This window comes from Vicia villosa, unplaced genomic scaffold (genome assembly GCF_029867415.1).
Source record: "Vicia villosa cultivar HV-30 ecotype Madison, WI unplaced genomic scaffold, Vvil1.0 ctg.004315F_1_1, whole genome shotgun sequence".
NCBI lineage: Eukaryota > Viridiplantae > Streptophyta > Magnoliopsida > Fabales > Fabaceae > Vicia > Vicia villosa.
In genome coordinates, this window is record NW_026706410.1 from 55677 (window position 1) to 74713 (window position 19037).

At 29.6% G+C, this 19037-nt stretch overlaps 1 protein-coding gene across 1 annotated transcript; it reads left to right on the forward strand.

The window, feature by feature from the left end:
* Positions 1-4049: 4049 nt before the first annotated feature.
* Positions 4050-8337, forward strand: LOC131641958 (uncharacterized). Its single transcript, XM_058912246.1, has 4 exons — positions 4050-4541; positions 4640-4864; positions 5528-5896; positions 7634-8337. Exons 1-4 carry the CDS (start codon positions 4131-4133, stop codon positions 8105-8107), a joined length of 1479 nt encoding a protein of 492 aa, XP_058768229.1. The 5' UTR covers positions 4050-4130; the 3' UTR covers positions 8108-8337.
* Positions 8338-19037: the final 10700 nt, after the last annotated feature.

A 19037-nucleotide genomic window follows, 5' to 3' on the forward strand; every position in this document is an offset into this window, starting at 1 on the left:
CTTTGCCCTTTTCTCATGCATGTCAAGGCATTTAAGGTGTTGTTCATGTTCCTCTAGTTTACCAAAGAGAGTGGTAATGTGTAAGGTGTTTAGATCATTTGCTTCCTTTATTGCTGTAACCTTGGGTTGCCATTCCCTGTTCAAGCATCTTAAGATTTTGTTAGTAGCAACTGCATTGGAAACAGGTCTATCAAGAGAATTTAACCGATTTTTCAGGTGAACGAATCTCTTCTGCATGTTTTCGATGGATTCACCATCTTCCATGTGGAACAGTTCGAACTCTTGAGTTAATGTATTGATCCTAGCTAGTTTGACATCATCTGTTCCCTCGTGGGCAACTTGCAATGTGTCCCACATAGCTTTAGCGGATCTACAATGGGAAACGCGATAGTATTCATCAACTCCTAGAGCTGAGATTAGAATGTTTCTCGCTTTCCAATCGTATGCATATCTCTTTTCATCTTCAGCATCCCAAGTATTTTCTGGTTTTGGAACAACTGCATCAGCTGCATTTGTCATGGTGATCTGAAAGGGACCATTGACAATAGCTGTCCAGATGTTCCTATCAATTGCATTGATGTGGACACACATACAATCCTTCCAATAGCCATAGTTTTCACCGTTGAAAACTGGAGCTCTATTGTGAGCCCCTTTAGGTCCGGAAGCCATCTTTCCAATAAGTGTTTCACGTAGCACGGAATAAACCAGAGCTCTTGATGCCACTTGTTAGACGCTGGCCTGAGGATCTAGAGGGGGGTGAATAGATCTCACAGAGTTTTTCGGGATTATTTCGAACTAAAGCGAAAGCGGTTCTGAATCGACTTGCGTCTATTCCGGACCGTTATTGCAAGGGTCGTATATGTGACAAAACCACAAGATAATTGAGATTAATGATGAAGTGATATGTTATCGAATCAATACGTTTCACAGCTGAAAATCAATTAACTTCTAAATTGACAAACTTTGGTTTGCAATGCAGTAATAATGGAATAAGCAAAAAGACAAACACTTGGTGATAATGTTCAAATTGATGATGATTCAAGATGTGGTGAATTGTGATGTTTATGTAGAACCTTAATTCACAATTTTAACACTTGAATCGTTAATCAATTTTGCAATTACGACCAAATATGAACAAAACGTAAATGAAAGGATAAAAGCGACAAGAACACGATATTTGTTCAGGCAGTTCGTCGATCGTCCTCGCTACGACTACGTCTGCCCCCAATTCCAAATTGAAATTGGGAAATCTTCCATTAATGTTGAAAGCAGTTTATACAAAGAAGAAAACAAAGCGATAAACAATAAACCGAATTTGTCGATCCTTTGAATCTTCTTCCCCCTTAATCTTGAGCAAGATCAAGGTGATCCAAGAGCTTCACTTGATCCCTTTTCTGCAGTGTCTTGAATTGCCTTGAACCCTTGTTCTTCAATCTTCACACTCAGATGGATCCTCGATGAAACCTCTTGATAAAAACCCCCAAGAAACACCTATCTTGGAGGACAAAACCCTCGGATTTTATTCACCAAAAACCCCACAAATCTTCACCCACTAGGAATCTTCAATTCCGTTCCATGGACGTTATCGAACTCGATCACTAACCCTCAACGCAAGAATGATTATGTGTAATTGTGTTGGAGATGATGAAGAACGAAGATGAGAAGACTTTGTGTATCTTTCAGTCGTTGGTGTTATAGTTAATAATTGAACCTTGGACAATATATATGAGAGCTTATCAGTTGGAGCAGAGAAAACCAGAAATTTTGGCATTTTTGATCAGATAGGTCGACCTCTTGTGGTGATTAGGTCGACCTAACAGAGCTGCATATCCTTTGGATGTCATTTGTTCCCAGTTAGGTCGACCTGTTAAAGAAGTAGGTCGACCAGAATCCACTTCAGATGCGTTTTGGGGACCTTTCCTCAGATTAGGTCGACCTAGTTGTTGTGTAGGTCGACCTAACATAATGATATGTAAATTTCTTCATTTTAGGTCGACCTGTGTTGGGAGTAGGTCGACCTGACTGCTGTTTTTCTGAGTTCCTCTTATTTTGCTTGTGTTGAGTCGACCTGTATGCATAGTAGGTCGACCTGCTCTGTTATGAGTGACCAATGCTTGCTTTTCTTTGAGTTCTTCTGCTTGTACCTTGTTGCTTGTATGCTTGTTGAGTTTGCCATGAATCAAAAACATCTTTGTGAGTGTGATCTTGTATTCACAAATAGCAAGATGGCATATGGATTTGACAGAGTATGATATTCAGTATACAATGCAGACATCAATCAAAGGTTGTTATCTGATGCTTATGAATTATGATGATTAGTTATTATTTGAGGCCAGTGATGAATTCTTTTGGATCTGCATCTTTATTATCCGATGCTTATGAATTATGATGATTAGCTGAGGCCTATGATGGATTCTTTTCTTAATATGCATTGTGAGTTGTGACTTAATAGTGCCTATTTCTCAATTAAGTTGCCTTGTTAGTTGTGCTTTGATAGTGCCTATGATGAATTTTGTTCTTGATCTGCATCATTTGACATCAAGAATCTGAGGCCTATTCTGTTACCTCCTGGTGAATTTATTGGTATTTGGGGCCTATTATGTTACCTCTTTGTATGTTGCCAATGATGAAAAATAATTTTGAGATCATTATATGTTGCCTTGCCTTATGAATTATTCTGAGGCCATTCTTGTTACCTTATACTCTACTTTATGCAATAGGTATAAGCTGATCTTCATCAAATGGGTATACCCCCTTTTTGTATCCAAATCTCATTCAATAAGCTATCTATGAACAAGAGTTATCTGACAACTTAAGTTCCCTCTTCCAATTGTATCAAGATTATGGAACCAATGATGCAGTTACCCCTGCTGCTATATCTGAAAGTCCAGAAGTAGGATCTACTTCTAGGTTGTGAAGGAGGAACTTTGAGATGTTTTTAGAAATTGTTGTGGGTACTAATTCCAAATCTGATCTTGAATTATATCTTGAGGAGCCTCCTTTAAAAGTTTCCCCTAAAGCTAAATTTGATGTTTTAACATGGTGGATGAGAAATGAGGCCAGGTATCCTGTTCTTAGTAAATTGACAAAGGATATCCTAACTGTTCCAGTTACTACTGTTGCATCAGTAGCAACTTTTAGTGCTGAGAAAAGGGTTATTGATCCGAAACGATCATCTATGAAAACTAAGACAGTTGAAATGATGCTTTGTGGAGGTGATTGGGTGAAGGAGATATATGGAATTAAGAAGGGCTGCACTGCTTCAATTGTAAGTAAATTTTTCATATCTTCTTTTATTTGTAGCTAATACATGTTGATTTTTATTCTATCTAACTAACTAATACATTTTCCATTTGTACTGTAGCTTGAGGAACCATAAGATGAAACTTTGACATATCATTTTGGTGAAGATCTGGGTGTCGCTTCTTCTACTGCAACTTGAAGATCAGATAATACAATGTCAATGATAAGATTGTTCTGAGGCATAATTAATACAATGTAATGATCTTTTGTGTGTTTTTTGACATATCATTTTGAAAACTTAAGTTTGTTAACAAGTTTTTTGATACAATTATCTAGTTATGGTCTTATTATAACAAGATTATGGACATGAATCATGATGTTGTAACTTGTAATATTTAACAAGATTATGCAGTTTTATTTAGTTTTCCAAACAGTTTGGAAACACAAAAAATTCTTAATTTTTCATTTTTTCCCTCTTCTTTATCGGGTGGTCCGGTTACCTAATCGAAATCATCGGACCGGTTTCGGTTCTCTCTTCAAAAGTAAATTAAACTCGGTCAGGTGTCGGTTTACCCGAATGTAACGGATCGGTTTCGGTCCAATAATTTACACCATCACTGTTTTGGACCGGTCCCGATTTATCGGATCAAATTTTCGATCCATTACTCGGGATGTCAAATATCCGGACCGGACCGAAAACAACGACGATTGATAAATAAGTGAGTTTTTTAAAAGGAAGAAATTGAATTTTTCACTAATAAAAAAAGACCAGAAACAAATGATGGAATTTGAAGTTTGTAAATTAAGCAAGCAAAGTTAAAACCACCTTCAAAAACCCCTCACCCCATTTCAAAATACCCACTCACCAAAACCTAGAAACAACAACCATGTCTCCAACATCATCAAAACCAGAGATTCTCTTATACAACAGGTTTCTAAGCTACCTCATATGGCAATCAATACCCTCCACTCTCATCTTCATCTTCTCCTTTTTCCTTCTCCCCCAAACCCCTTTTTGGTCTCTTCTCCCTTTCCTCACTTTCCACTTCATCTTCTCCGTTTCCCTCTCCTTCGTCTCTTCACCTTCCCCGCACCCCATTTTTCTCAACTTGAAGCTCTCACTCACTTTCCTTCTCTTTATCACCGCCTCAGCTTTATCCGGTTCCGTTGCGGCGCTTTCTTTCTCCGGATTTAACGCTTTTGGAAGAGTTGGGTTAAGGGGTTTCCTCGTTGGTTTAATCTTCGGCTTTCATTATGTTTTTAAACGTCGTTGGGTTCTGGACTTTCCCATTATTCAGGTTAAGCTTTTTAATCAAATGGGTTTCATAAAGTTTTCATTTTTCTTTTTTATTGTTTGCAGAAGCTGATTTTGGTTACTTCGTTTGTTTGTTTGCAGCGTCCTCCTTTCTTCAACTTCAAGATGGGGATTCCTTTGGCTGCTAAACGTGCTTTTAAGCTTTCCACTGTTGCTTTCATTTTTTCTGCGCTTTTGTTAGAGATTATTCCACATCCTTTTAAGTGCAGCATTGCTACGCGGAAGTTCTTGACCGAACAGGTTGTGTTCTTTGTTGGTAGTTTTGCTGTCTTTTTCTGTTGGGAATTGACTCATAATTTACATCGGGTTAGTGTTCCGTATCGATAAACTCGTTTAATTATTGATTCATGTTTTTCATTCGGCTTAATTGTTGTTAAATGTTGCAATGTTGTACTCTCTTATAGATGTTTGTGAGTTTGTTAATCTCGAGATATGTTGTTTTTAATCAAGTGCACTGTTTTCTCTCAAACTAATGAACCTTAATGAAGTCCAAATTTGTTGTGTTTTTCATTACTCTTTCATTTGTATAGTACATTAAACAAACTAATGATCCTTACGTACTAAGGATGCCTCAGAGTGCTACAATCAATCAGAGAAAGATCGTTTTCGTCACCGGCATGGTCAAGATCAAGCTTTTTGAAGCAAGATCATAAAAGAAAACATGATGGGTCTTTTTTTTTGGGCCTGTAATATGATTTTCATGTTTTTGTCTATGTATTTGTATATATATGTATGAAATTACCCTTTTTCCCTTCAGTCAGATCTTACGTGGCGTGTTAACGATTCGAGTTTTACGATCTTTCTCAAGCCGACCGATCCTATTTAGGTTCTCATGCTTGACTATATTGACCTTAACTATGCATAGTGAACCCTTTTTTTTATGTGTTTACAGTCTGTAGTCAATAGAAGGCAATATTTTTATAAATATTAACTTGTGTCTCTATCTATGCCAAATATGATGTTACATAGGTTTTACATACTAAAAGATCCGTATTTGCGCCACCAAAAGGATCAGCAGCTGCAGAAACAAATCCAAGCGAGCACCTCCTTTCAGCCTTGGAGGAGAGTAATCCAAAATCTCTTCTTCGATATCTTGCTTACCTTGATCTCTGTATGGTGTGCGAGAACAATGTTGACACTTGGCGCCGTGCGGCATTTTTTGAAGAATCCGGCGAGACTTACAAAAGAGTAATTGCTGTATGCTTGAGGCCTCTGGAGCAACTTGCCTCAAGATTAAGTGAGAGCATGGGTAATTCTACTGACAAATCTACCCAACTATCAGATCAGTTATCATCCCCAACAGATGTGAAGCACGTAGAAGAACTGTATAACTTCCAGGTACATGCATAACTCTAATATTTGTAGATTGTTTATTTTCTGCTAAGAAGCTTTTCTTTTTTCTGTATAACTAGAAAGCTTTGAGACCTTACCGTTTGATCTCCAGTTTTTATATGATATTTGTAAAATTTATTTTAACTTTGTGGAGCCAAAATATTCTGAGTAAATGACACCGAAATATGCAACGTGTGTAAAAAAGAAACAGAATGCCCAACAAAATTCAGAATATTTGTAGACTCAACACTTTATAGAATTATATCCTGTTTTTGTTTTAACCCAAAAGTCCTGCTTTGGGAACAGGGTCTCAACATTTAAAGAAGTGAGAGCAGAAATTTTATGTCTCCACTGAGCTTTGAGATTTTTTACATGGTTGAAATTATAGGGATTGGATGAAGTCATGAAAAGGATAAATGATATAATATATATTTAAGTAATGAGACTCTAGTTAACCAAATACTCCTATTTTGTGCTTATATGTTTAGTCAATATCAAGCTTAGTATAACTAGTACAGTCCACCTATGGTGGATATAAAGATAGCTTGGTGGATTCGGTGGGGAATTAAGAAATGGAGTGATAAGGAGGTCAAGGATCCAATCCCCACCCTCAGCATTATTGCTAAGGGAGTTTGTTTGCATGTTAATTTCATTAAACTCATGTCTGCAGTGTCATTTTTTGTAAATTGCTTTTGCTACCAATGCGAAAGCTACATATAGTAGCTTCTTCAAAATCAAATCCGTGTCAGATTGGAAGAGCCAATAGTGATTCTAGAGGTGTAGAATTGATTTTGACATGTTTGGTTCTTTCAAAGTAGAATTGATTTTGCCTCCAGAATTGATTCTGGTTTGTAGCTTGAGTCTAATCGTGATTTTAATACTGAATTTTACTATTTAACTCATTTTTTACATGAAAGTATTCAAACATAAATCACTTTAGCTTCAAGTCACTTTTGTCAGAATCAATTTTATAGAATTAATTCACTCAATTAATTCTCGTTATAGTAGAACCACACACACTCACACTAACAATACTAACATTTGGTTGTTTAAAAAAAAGTATAATCCACATATGTAACAATCCTAGACATTAATAATCTAAATTTCCTACAATATATTGAACTTTCTGTGTTACAACTTACACTCGCCGAAATTATAAAATTGACCCTACAAATCTACAATCAATCATGGTGTGGTTGATATATAAGCCATCCCTCTTCTCATGTAACAAAAAGTGAAATTATAGACATGAGGTTAGGCGGCATAAATATGCACTTGGATTATAAACATGAATTTCCACTGCCACCCTTTAAATTACAAGCTATGTAACCGAGGTGACAGAAAATTGTTTGTTCATTGCCTTTGATGAGGGACCTTGTAGTAGTAGCACAATTATAAAACATCATATTCTAGAGTTATGAATTTGGGTTTGTTTGAATTAGCTTATTTGAGCTTATCTACTAGCATAATAAGCACTTGCGGGCCGTTTGTAAGAGTTTGCGGAATCAGTTTATGACATGTCAATAAGCTTTTTTCAGCTTATTTGAATAAGTTGTTAGGATAGCTTAATGAAAACAGCTTATAACTTATATACAAAAATTTAACTTCATTTTATCTTGTTATAAAAATAACTTATACATAAATACTTAAATGATAAATGTTTCTTCTATAAGTGCTTAATTTAGTTGTTTATGAAGTTAGTATGCCAAATATTAATAAGCTTTTGTTTTCTTTTGCATGCAGCTATATGCTTGGTGCTCAAGGATTGTTGCCTCACTGACTGCCGCATCGCGCAAAGAGGATAAGTTTGGAGCTGCTCAGCTTTCTGGGAGTAATGCCGCTGTGGTTTCGACGCTGATATCATGCCTTCTTGCTGTTGAGAATTTCATGGGAAAGAAAACAAACCTGCAATCACCAAATCAATTGCTGGGATCTTCGGGTATCAAATGGGCGACAGCTAACAGTGGAAGATTAGATATCGCTGCTGCTTCTAGTAAAAGGAAAAATGGGCCAGCAAATTCAAAAGCTTATGCTATTGCTGATGTTCTCAAGACATCAGTCTACCAAATAGTATCTTCATTTCATGATGAGATGTTGGCTGGTACTAAAGCAAGTCTTCTGGAGAAGGACTGGATCACAAGCGATAAACCACTTTTCGGTACCCGTGAAATGCTAATACAGAAATTACGTCTTTTTCTTGATTTCCGGGCTACCTAAGTTCTGCATTCTGGTGAGTTTTGGATGCTACTTAACTGGATTAGACATGATTGTAAGAGGCTATACAAACAGGATATTGTCGAATAGAGTTATGTTGATAGAATGGATGGAAAGAAAAGTTCTCAATTTTGTTGTCAGATATTTGAGATGGATATTAATCTGTAGTGATTATGTTGAACATACTTGCATTAACAGGTGAGCTATCGATCGGATTTGCCTTTTCTCGATAATTTTCAGTGATTCTTTGAAAGGAGTTTTTTTTTTTCCAAGATAGAATTGTCTATGTGCTTTTATATGATCCATTGTTATGGATAAATTGATTTATATCTATCTTTACAAAATTGGGATATAAGTTTTGGATAACCTAGGGTTTTGCAATTGTGTAACTTAATTTAGGCTTTTGTTATTATATGTTACTTAAAACAAAGTGATATGATGAAATATTTAGTGTATGATTGGTTAAGCTTTTGAGAAGCCAGCCAAGTGTATTTTTAAAGGTAGAATTGATTTGAGAATGGTTTTGAGTGTTTTCTAAAATATAATTGATTTTGCTTTTCGAATTTATTTTATAAGTTAGAATTTGTAACTTTTCAATTTAAAAGTGATATTTACATTGAAATTTAGTATTCAATTTACTTTATTATAAGTTTATTTAAATAAAATTGCTTTATCTTTAACTCATTTTTAACTATGATTAATTTTCTATAATAAACTACTAAAAAACCCGTACATACGCACGGGTTCTGTTCGGTTACGGAAATTTGGATACATAATTTATTTTAAATAAAAATGTTAAAAAAGAAAAAAAATTAGATAAATAATTGATTGTTTCATATATAAAAATATTTCGATCAATAATAGATTTTTCCCGTATACCATTTTTGGATTAAAAATATTTAATCATAAATATCATTTCTCGTATATAAAAATATTTAAATAAATAATAAATTTTTTTTCCGTATACAAACTTCATTTTTGTTTAGGTATCATTTACAAAAATATTTGGATGAATAGTGAATTTCGTATATAAAAATATTTAGATCAATAATACATTTTTTCCCGTATATCATTTTTAAATAAAAAATATTTGGATCATAAATACAATTTTTCGTAAATAATAGATTTTTTTTTTCCGTATACAAATAATTTTTGTTTAAGTATCATTTACAAAAATATTTGGATCAATATTAATTTTTCGTATATTAAAATATTTAGATCAATAATATATTTTTCCCGTATACCATTTTTTGTTAAAAAATATTTGATCATAAATATAATTTCTCGTATATAAAAATATTTAGGTCAATAATAGATTTTTTCCCGTATACAAACTTCATTTTTGTTTAGACATCATTTACAAAAATATTTGGTTCAATAGTAAATTTCGTATATAAAAATATTTACATCAATAGTAGATTTTTTCCCATATACCATTTTTCAATAAATAATATTTTTCGTAAATAATAATACAAATATTATTTTTATTTGGGTATCATTTACAAAAATATTTAGATCAATATTAAATTTTCATATAAAAATATTTAGATCAATAATAGATTTTTTACCGTATACCATTTTTTGATCAAAAATATTTGATCATAAATACTATTTCTCCTATATAAAAATATTTAGATCAATAACAGATTTTTTCCCCATATACAGACCTCATTTTTGTTTAGGTATCATTTATAAAAATATTTGGATCAATAGTAAATTTCGTATATAAAAATATTTAGATCACTAGTAAATTATTTTCCCATATATCATTTTGGAATAAAAATATTTGGATCATAAAAACCATTTTTTCGTAAATAATAGGTTTTTTCCATATACAAATATTATTTTTGTTTAGGTGTCATTTACAAAAATATTTGGATCAATATCAAATTTTCGTATATAAAAATATTTAGATCAATAATAGATTTTTTCTCCTATTCCATTTTTGAATAAAAAATATTTGAATAATAAATAACATTTTTCGCATATAAAAATATTTAGATTAATAATAGATTTTTTTCCCGTATACAAACTTCATTTTTGTTTAGGTATCATTTACTAAAATATTTGGATCAATAGTAAATTTCGTATATAAAAATATTTAGATCAATAATAGATTTTTTCCCTATATCATTTTTGAATAAAAAATATTTGGATCATAAATACCATTTTTCATAAATAATAGATTTTTTCCGTATACAAATATTATTTTTATATAGGTATCATTTACAAAAATATTTGGATCAATATTAAATTTTTTGAATAAATTTTTCCCGTATATCATTTTTTACTAAAAAATATTTTGATCATAAATACAACTTTTCGTATATAAAAATATATATATCAATAACAATTTTTTTTTGGAAGAAAGAAGTGAGAAAGTGATGAAAGAGAAAAAAATAACAAATAAAGAGAAATTTGATAAGTTTGATAAAATATAAGAGTTATATTATTTTAATAATAAAATTAAGAGCTTTATGGTACAAAGACCAACAAAACACAATTTTAATATGGTGGCAAAAAATCAAATAAGCATATTTTGAACTTTTCCATAACCATTAATTTTCTTATATTATAGATTGATAGATTTTTTTTGGAAGAAAGAAGTGAGAAAGTGATGAAAGAGAAAAAAATAGAGAATATAAAGAGATTTGATAAGTTTGATAAAATATAAGAGTTGTATCATTTAATCATACATAATAATAAAGCAAAATGAGTTTATTGGCAATTTTGACAAGTGGCACAATTATAAGCAGTTTACTATTTTAATAGTTTCTATTTTAAGAAATCTTACTATTATTGTTATATAATTTTTATTTTGTTTTTTTAAATAATTTCATATTTACTTTAGTCTTCCAAATTATGAGTAATTAAATGGGCATTGGAAATAATGACTAATTGTCACGTGTAACAACATTTTTCCTTTGAAAAGGCATTGGAAAATATCAAAAAAGCCAATTTGTAATTTTCAATAAAATTTGAATTATCACTGTTACTCAATGTATAGAGGATTGAAAAGTCACATTGAAGGTTGGAGGTTTAAAGAGTGAGAAGTTGTCTCTCTCCTGAACTCTATATATAAACTCTTCCATCTTCACTCCACAACCATTCCTTCACTACCCTAACAACTTGATCTGCCACATTTCTTCTCTACAATATTAATAAAAATCTGAATGGAAGCTCAAACCCTCGACCATGGATTGTTAATCTTTAAAAATCTTTTTTTAGTTCGTCACTTTCGTTTTTGTTAATTTCATCTCATATTTGTTTCATTTTTGTCCTATTATTTTTTTCAGATGGATTTGGTTGGGAGATGAAACGACGCCAGTGACGGTTTCAGACTCTTCTCTAAGTCATTTTGTGCCTCTATTTTCTTTCACTTTCTGATCCATCTTTGTCTCTTTGCTTTGAATTTTTATTGTATTATAATTATTGATGAGTTATTGGTATATGAATGATGTTGTTAGTATTGTTGATGGCAAAGAGTTGTTATTGTAATTGATGAAGTTAGTTGGTTATGAAGGAACAAGAAGGTCGAATGTTTGTTTCATGTAAACAGATTTCATTTTTTTCCTGTGGCCTCCTCCCTTTTGTTCAATCTTTTTACTCAATTTTTAAATTCAATGGATGATCGACTATGACAAAGGATAAGTGGTTAATCAAATTTTTTGTTATTTTGATTGTAATTTGAATTTGCAGATTCACAAATGGAAAATAAGGGGTTATAGCTTTTGATGAAATTGATAAGGCTACTGAAGAGAAAAGAAAACAGGAATTACAATTTCACCGAACCCAAATGAAATAGAAGAGTACGTTGATAAAAAAATTTGATACTGATGCGAAATACCAACACCGTAACCACCTGCAGCCTCTCTCGCTGTAACTTTTCATGAGATTGATTGGGTTAATTTAATTCTGAAAATGATATAAGGAGGTGATTGTTATTGTTAGATTTATTATCGTCCGTTTTGTTTTTTTGGTGAAATTATCGCTCATTTATTTGATTTGCAGTGCTGTCGATTGTTGGTTTGTGGTTGATTAGTGATTATTAATATGGGAAAAGGAGACATAGAGAAAGGATGGTCATGCTATTGTCAGAGTTGAGAAATATTTTTATTTGAAATGTTTATAATTTTTAATTGTTGGAACGTTTTCATTTATTTGCAATAAATCTCTTTTGTATAGTAATAATATATTACATATTTAATATAATATATTCAAGATAATAAAAGTAGATTATATTAAATGCTAATGAAAAAAATCGTAATTCGTTTAAGATTTTATCCAGACTTAAATGTTATTTTAAAAGTTTTATTATCCATGTTAATAGTTAATAGAGAAATGGAACAAACATTAAATATTTTATAAATGAGTTATCATTCAGGCATATATTTTGAAATTAAAATCTTAAATGTCTCAATTGTATCCTAATGCATCCATTGGAAATGGAAATTGTGTTGCTACACATAACTAAATGATGTTAGTATTAATTATTACTCCATTGTATAATAATAATACTATTGGAAACGGATGAGAAAAATAAATCATACCATATACACCCTCCGGTCACATTTATAAGCAAAAAAAAATGGTTTTCACGATTATTAAGAAATTCAATTAAGTGTAGTTAACTTTTTAGATTTCGGAGAAAACATTGATTAAATTTACTATAATATCCTCTTTATTAAATTTAATGAAGTATTGGAAAATGAAATATAGGGGTATCTTAGGAATTACAACATTAAATGATTTAGTAATAATTGATTTTTGCTTATAATAGTGACCAAGAATTAAATCATTTTTTTTTTGCTTATAATAGTGACCGGAGGGTGTATACATTTAAAAAACAATAATAAATTACTAAAAATTAGAAGAAAAATGAATAATGTGAAGTAATTATTGATTTTCTATTTTCTGCAAGATATAAAATATTTATATATTTTACAATTATAATAACTATATGGTAATGTTTACGGGTTTCTAATTTTTTATTCATACTCATATATATTTATATCATTGACCTATTTCTTTTTTGTTTTTATAAATTATATGGGATTTATTTTATTATTATGAATTAATATGAAAGGCTATATATTAATATGATAATCTACACTACATTGTTCTTACCAATGTTGTGTTCAATTAGGTTTTTCATGCACTAACTTAGTTGGTAAACAACATTTTTTTTCTTTAATGCTATAATTTTAAATCTTTTAAATTTTTCTTTTTCTATTGTTTTATATAATTGAAGTTAGAGAATCGGTGTAGTTTTTTTAATATTAAATCAATGTAATTTCTCTGATATATTTTTTTAAGTCTTCAAATTTATAATAAGTACGTTATCGTAATTTGTTGACCTACATTTTCATTGTTTTTGTAAAAACTACTTGGATGAATGCATAAAAGAGGGTGCTTATTATTAGTCTATATTTAAAATTATGTGAATATTTATGAACTGCAAAATAAATTATAGAGCTGACAAATGAGATATCACAGTGTGTAATATGAATTCAGACGGAACTCGTGCGATAGCATGGGTATTAACTTATATTTTAAACTACAAATGCAACTTATATCAAAATTATTTATATCAATATATTTCTAATTATTTTTTTAAAATTATAATATGATTTACTTTGGGTAATTGTTATATGATTAAATTATTAATAAACTAAATGATTTTATATGTTTTTGTGGTATTTTTTATTTAACGAGTTATTTTTTTAAAATTTACACAAGTTATTAATAAATTAGAAATGTCCAAATTATTTTATAATTTACAAAAAAATTATAATTAAATTAACTTTTTTTATACATTATTAATAACAATGACATTTTATCTATACAATAGTAATCTTTTTATAAGTAAAATTTCTAAATTATAAATGTTTTTAAAACATTTTTTTAGTTAGAAAATATTTAATCCGTGCCTCGCACGGGTGGAAGTACTAGTATAAAATAAAGCAAAAGGAGTATTTTGGCAAGTTTGCCAAGTGTCACTCCCTTATGCATTCTATCAATTTCTTTCAATTCTATTTATAGTAAATTTTATTACTTATTTATTTTATTTATTTATTTAATTATTTGGTTATATTTACTTAATTATTTATATAATAAAAATGGTTTGAAACACGTGAAGTTGTTATTATTAGCTTCACTATTGGAAATCTCAACAATCCCTTAGGAATATATTTTGTTTTTTTTTTCACGTGAAATAAGGAGTGGTTGGACCATTGGGAAGATTCAATAATAGTTATTTGCAATTTTCCAATCTTATCTTAGGTTTTGTTTTGATTCTCACCTTTAGAATTTATTGGGCCAATAATTAATCAATATAAACATGCCCAAAGTCACTCATTCCTCAGGCTATAAAACCATTCCAAATACTAAATTCGCTCAACCAATCCAACCTCGCCAGAAACCTAAATTTTTTCCTTCGATTTTGTTGTTGATTTTGTGTTCATATTTTAATTTTTGCATCCGCATCAAGCCATGTAATTGTAACAGTAAAATTATATAATGGATTCAACCAATCCTCTCTTTTTTTGTTGCAGAAACCTTGCCACAAACCTAAATTTTTTCCTTTTCGTTTCCTTCGATTTTGTTGTCGATTTTGTTTTCGTATTTTAATTTTTGCATCCGCATCAAGCCATGTAAAATTATATAATGGATTCGAGTTAAGATTTCTGTAGGTTAATGGTATTTTACTTGATGTTTTGACCTCTGTAGAATAAGAGAAAATGGGTGCGCAACACGTTACAAACAGAGAGGATTTAGTTTTATCATTAAAATGAGAAGAAAAGTTTATATCATTATTTGAATAAAAAAAAAATATTTATTTTTATTATGTTCCAGTTAATCTAATTTAACAATTATTTTTATGGGAAATTGTCTTAGAGGGAGAATATTGTTAATGATTTCCTATGAATTATGACAATTTTCAATGTATCTTTTGGCATATTATGTATTATGACAATATTTAAATATTATTGAATCGTTATTTAAAATAAGTTATAAAAATTAAAAGAATAATAAATAGAATAAGGGTAATATAATAAAAATGAAGTTATCTTTCTTCTTTTTATCCCATTTTCTTAATCCGTATGAGAAGCTCAATTGCCACCAATAATATAAAACGGATTGAATAATAAATAATATTAATAATTAATTTTAATATTGAAGCAGCATAATAATTATTTATTTAGTAAAATATTTTTTTATGATTTATTGTTTACAATAAAAAATCATAAGATAATTTAATTTCAAATTCATATAACTTATTAATAAAAGGTCTTAAATTGTGATTTGTCACATTCTGATTTTAAATTTAAATTCCATTAATAAGAAAGCATTTAATAAATAAAAAAGATCAAAGAGTCATGCTATAATATAATGATGGTTTTAGTTTCTGTATTTTTTTTTAACTTTGTCAGATTTTTTAGGCATTAAAGCAAGAGCTAATATTTAGAGTTGATGCATTTGCAACAGTAAAAGAAAGATTTTGCATTGGTAATAGAAGAAATAAACTTTTTTGATTAACCATTTTTCGTGTAAAAGTCATAATTGAAAAGTCATAATTATTTGCTCGGTCATATAAAAAAACCTGTAAGGCAATAATAATGATGAAGTCAATTTTATTTTTTTAATATAAATAGTAGAATAAAAAACATAAAAATAAATCAATATAGATTAAAAACAAATAATGCACTTATTTAAGGAAATATATTATTAATTTTAACGTTGTATTAAATTTGACAATAGTAATTTAATAATTAGTATTTTAAACAAAAAAAAATATATACTGATTAATAGAATAAAAATATATGAAACAAAAAGATCTCATTTTATTTAATACAAACTAAATAAGTTATTTTTACGATTGTTATAATAAACAAAAAATGACTAAAAAGATATTAATAATTATTTTATTAGCCTAATTGAGAAATTTATTAAACAAAAATTTACGAGTTATATATAAAAAAATGGCAACATTTTGTTTTGTTGTAGTGAATAAATCATATATTTTTATCGTTAAATCAACTTTTATTACGTATTATTATTACATATTAATAGATTTAAAATCATATATTTATACTAAAAGGAAAAAGATTTTAAAAATAATGTGGAGATTCTATGGTGCATGGGTCTTCTAAAATGGTAATATTTATACTAAAAATTGATATAATATTTGTTTTAAAAAAATGTAAGATAATCGTGATGTATAATTTTCTTATGAAAAAAACAAATGGATAATTATATATTTAATTTATTTTATTATGTATAAAATTTTAAAAATAAATGTAAATGTATAATATATGAATTTTATATTCATATGATATTTTTGTTAATGTAAATTCATACTATATGAATCTTATGTACTTTTGTAAGAAACAATTCTTAATTTTAAAACTTGAGTCAATAAATAAAAATTATTTTTAATATTTGAAAAATTCTATCTCAAAAGTCAATATTTTCGGAAAATAAATGAATTATCAAATATTTTTTATTGAATGTTTGAAATGAGAGAAAATATTTTTATTATGTATAAATTTCTATTGAATCCTTTTATCCCGTGCCTCGCACGGAGACGATCCAAGGCCGTGAATATATTCCTAATTATTATATAGTTATTTTGAATTTCATTATAGTCATACTGATCGGAATCAATCATACTAAATTTAAACCCGTGCCTCGCACGGGTATACACACTAGTTATTTTAATAATAAAATTAAGAACTTTATGGTACAAAGACCAAAAAACCACAATTTTAATGTGGTGGCAAAAAATCAAATAAGGGTATTTTGGACTTTTCCACGACCATTAATTTTCTTATATTATAGATTGATTGATTAAAAATCAATATTTTTCAATTAAAATCAAACACAAACATATTTTTTGAATTGAATGAAAATTTATAGATTTTACTTAGATTAGCTAGGCCTTTAAACTCAATCTTGAATCCTGAGTTCTTTGATTAAGGTTGTATTCTATAAAGATGAGTATTTTGATGGTGTAACTATATCAACTTTAGTATTTGGTTTCAAAATTTTCATAAATATGTGAATGATAGTTAACGTATAGGGGTTGCTGTTATTTCCTTCTGAAAAACTTCAACCGTCATATATGAAGCACTACGATCCCACCATCAGATTCTCTGGAGCCAAATCAATACCCTAACCCCCTTTTTGGATGAGAAAAGAAAATTGAAGGGAAAAAAAGTAAGAATGTAAGAATGAATGAATGTTGATGGAAAGTAGATTGAAAATAAAATGATTTTGTTGTTGTATGGTAGAAGTGAAAGTGAATAAATAGTGAAAGGAAAGAAAGATGTATATTTAGTAAATGACATATCTACTCTTATATAAATATAAATTATTAATATGAAAAAACATAAAGATTAAAGTCTCAGGACGTGGCCCCACGTAAAAGTATGGTTGAATTTGTCTTTTTAAAATGTTGGATCTCTAATGCTCACTTTCTTTCCAAATATGAGCGGAAATCTTTTTGAACGTGGGTCCCATGTAAATTGCATTTTCTTTACTCTTTGTCATTCATCCAAATGAAGGAAGCTCACATTCCAATAAACTTTTCATCCTCTATACTTTTCATCCACTTGGTTTCTCTTAAAACAAACAATGTGTACAGGATCAGATTCTCTGGAGCCAAATCAATACCCTAAAGCTTCTTTGTCAACCGTTATCTCATGCATATTTCTACTATTGTCAGTTCAAAAAGTGCATAAAGGTTATTAACTACCCTTTTACCTCCTCTAAGGTTGCAGCAAGTCTTGGTAGGTCAACAAATTTTTTTTAGTCGCCAAAGGTGCGTGCAACCTCCATAGGGAATGAAGGCTAGGTCAACAAGACTCTTGGAAAGGTGTGACTTATGTCTATTTTACTAGGGGCTCATGTTAGACGCCATTTGTACTTGTTGAGAGTATTATAATAGTGGCCCGTCAACGACGTGTTAAGCTGGTTTGTGAAGAATGTGATCGATCAGCCTAACCCTTGAGATAAATATATATAACTCTATTCAACCTAGAGGGATGAGCAAAGTCTTTAATCCATTTCATCGGCCTTGACTCATATTAATCATCTTGTATCATATTTCGGGGTACCCTTTGCTAATATGATTATGGTAGGTGCAGTCCAAAAGGAAATTTCAGAGTTTGATGTCATCCAAGCTCACTTCATCTATTTCTTTCTATGTCCTTAATCTCTTAAATCCGCCTCTAATAAATAGAAGATTTTTTACTAGAGACAATATTGACATATATGTCTTTCTCTAATTTTGGTTTCTTCACTATATAAAATTTTACAAAAATTTCAACTAACTTTTGTGAATTAAGTCAAACTCTATGTCCTTAAATCTTTTATGAATTGATTTTTCAACAACCAACTTTTATGCTATGTTTGTAATTTTGGAGGGGAGAGGAAATGAGAGCTTTGAAAAAAAAATTAATATTTTTTTGTAAAAAATGTTAAAAGAGTGTTTATCATTAATATATTTTTAAATTTTAGAATATTATAGCAACATAAATTATATTTGAACAATTTGTCTAATCCTTCAAACACCCCTCAAATACAATTTTTTAGTTTCTCAAATGAGGGAGATTTTGATTAGGAAATCCTACAAAACTCTCCCCACCTAAATCCTTCTATTCTTTTTTTTCAAAGCCCTCACTTTCACTCCCCTCCAAATTCTCAAATAAAGTTAAAGTAACCGAACAAGATACATTTTTGTTTTTGTGTCTTTGAATCATACTTGTTAAGATATTCTTTGATATTTAGCACAAAACACGTGTTGAAGTATTTTATTAAATATTTAAATTCGTTATTATATTTTAATATTATTATATGGACATATATATTTGTTTAATTTTATTCTCTATTTATCAATTAGAGATCTTAATTGATTAATGATTAAGTTAAG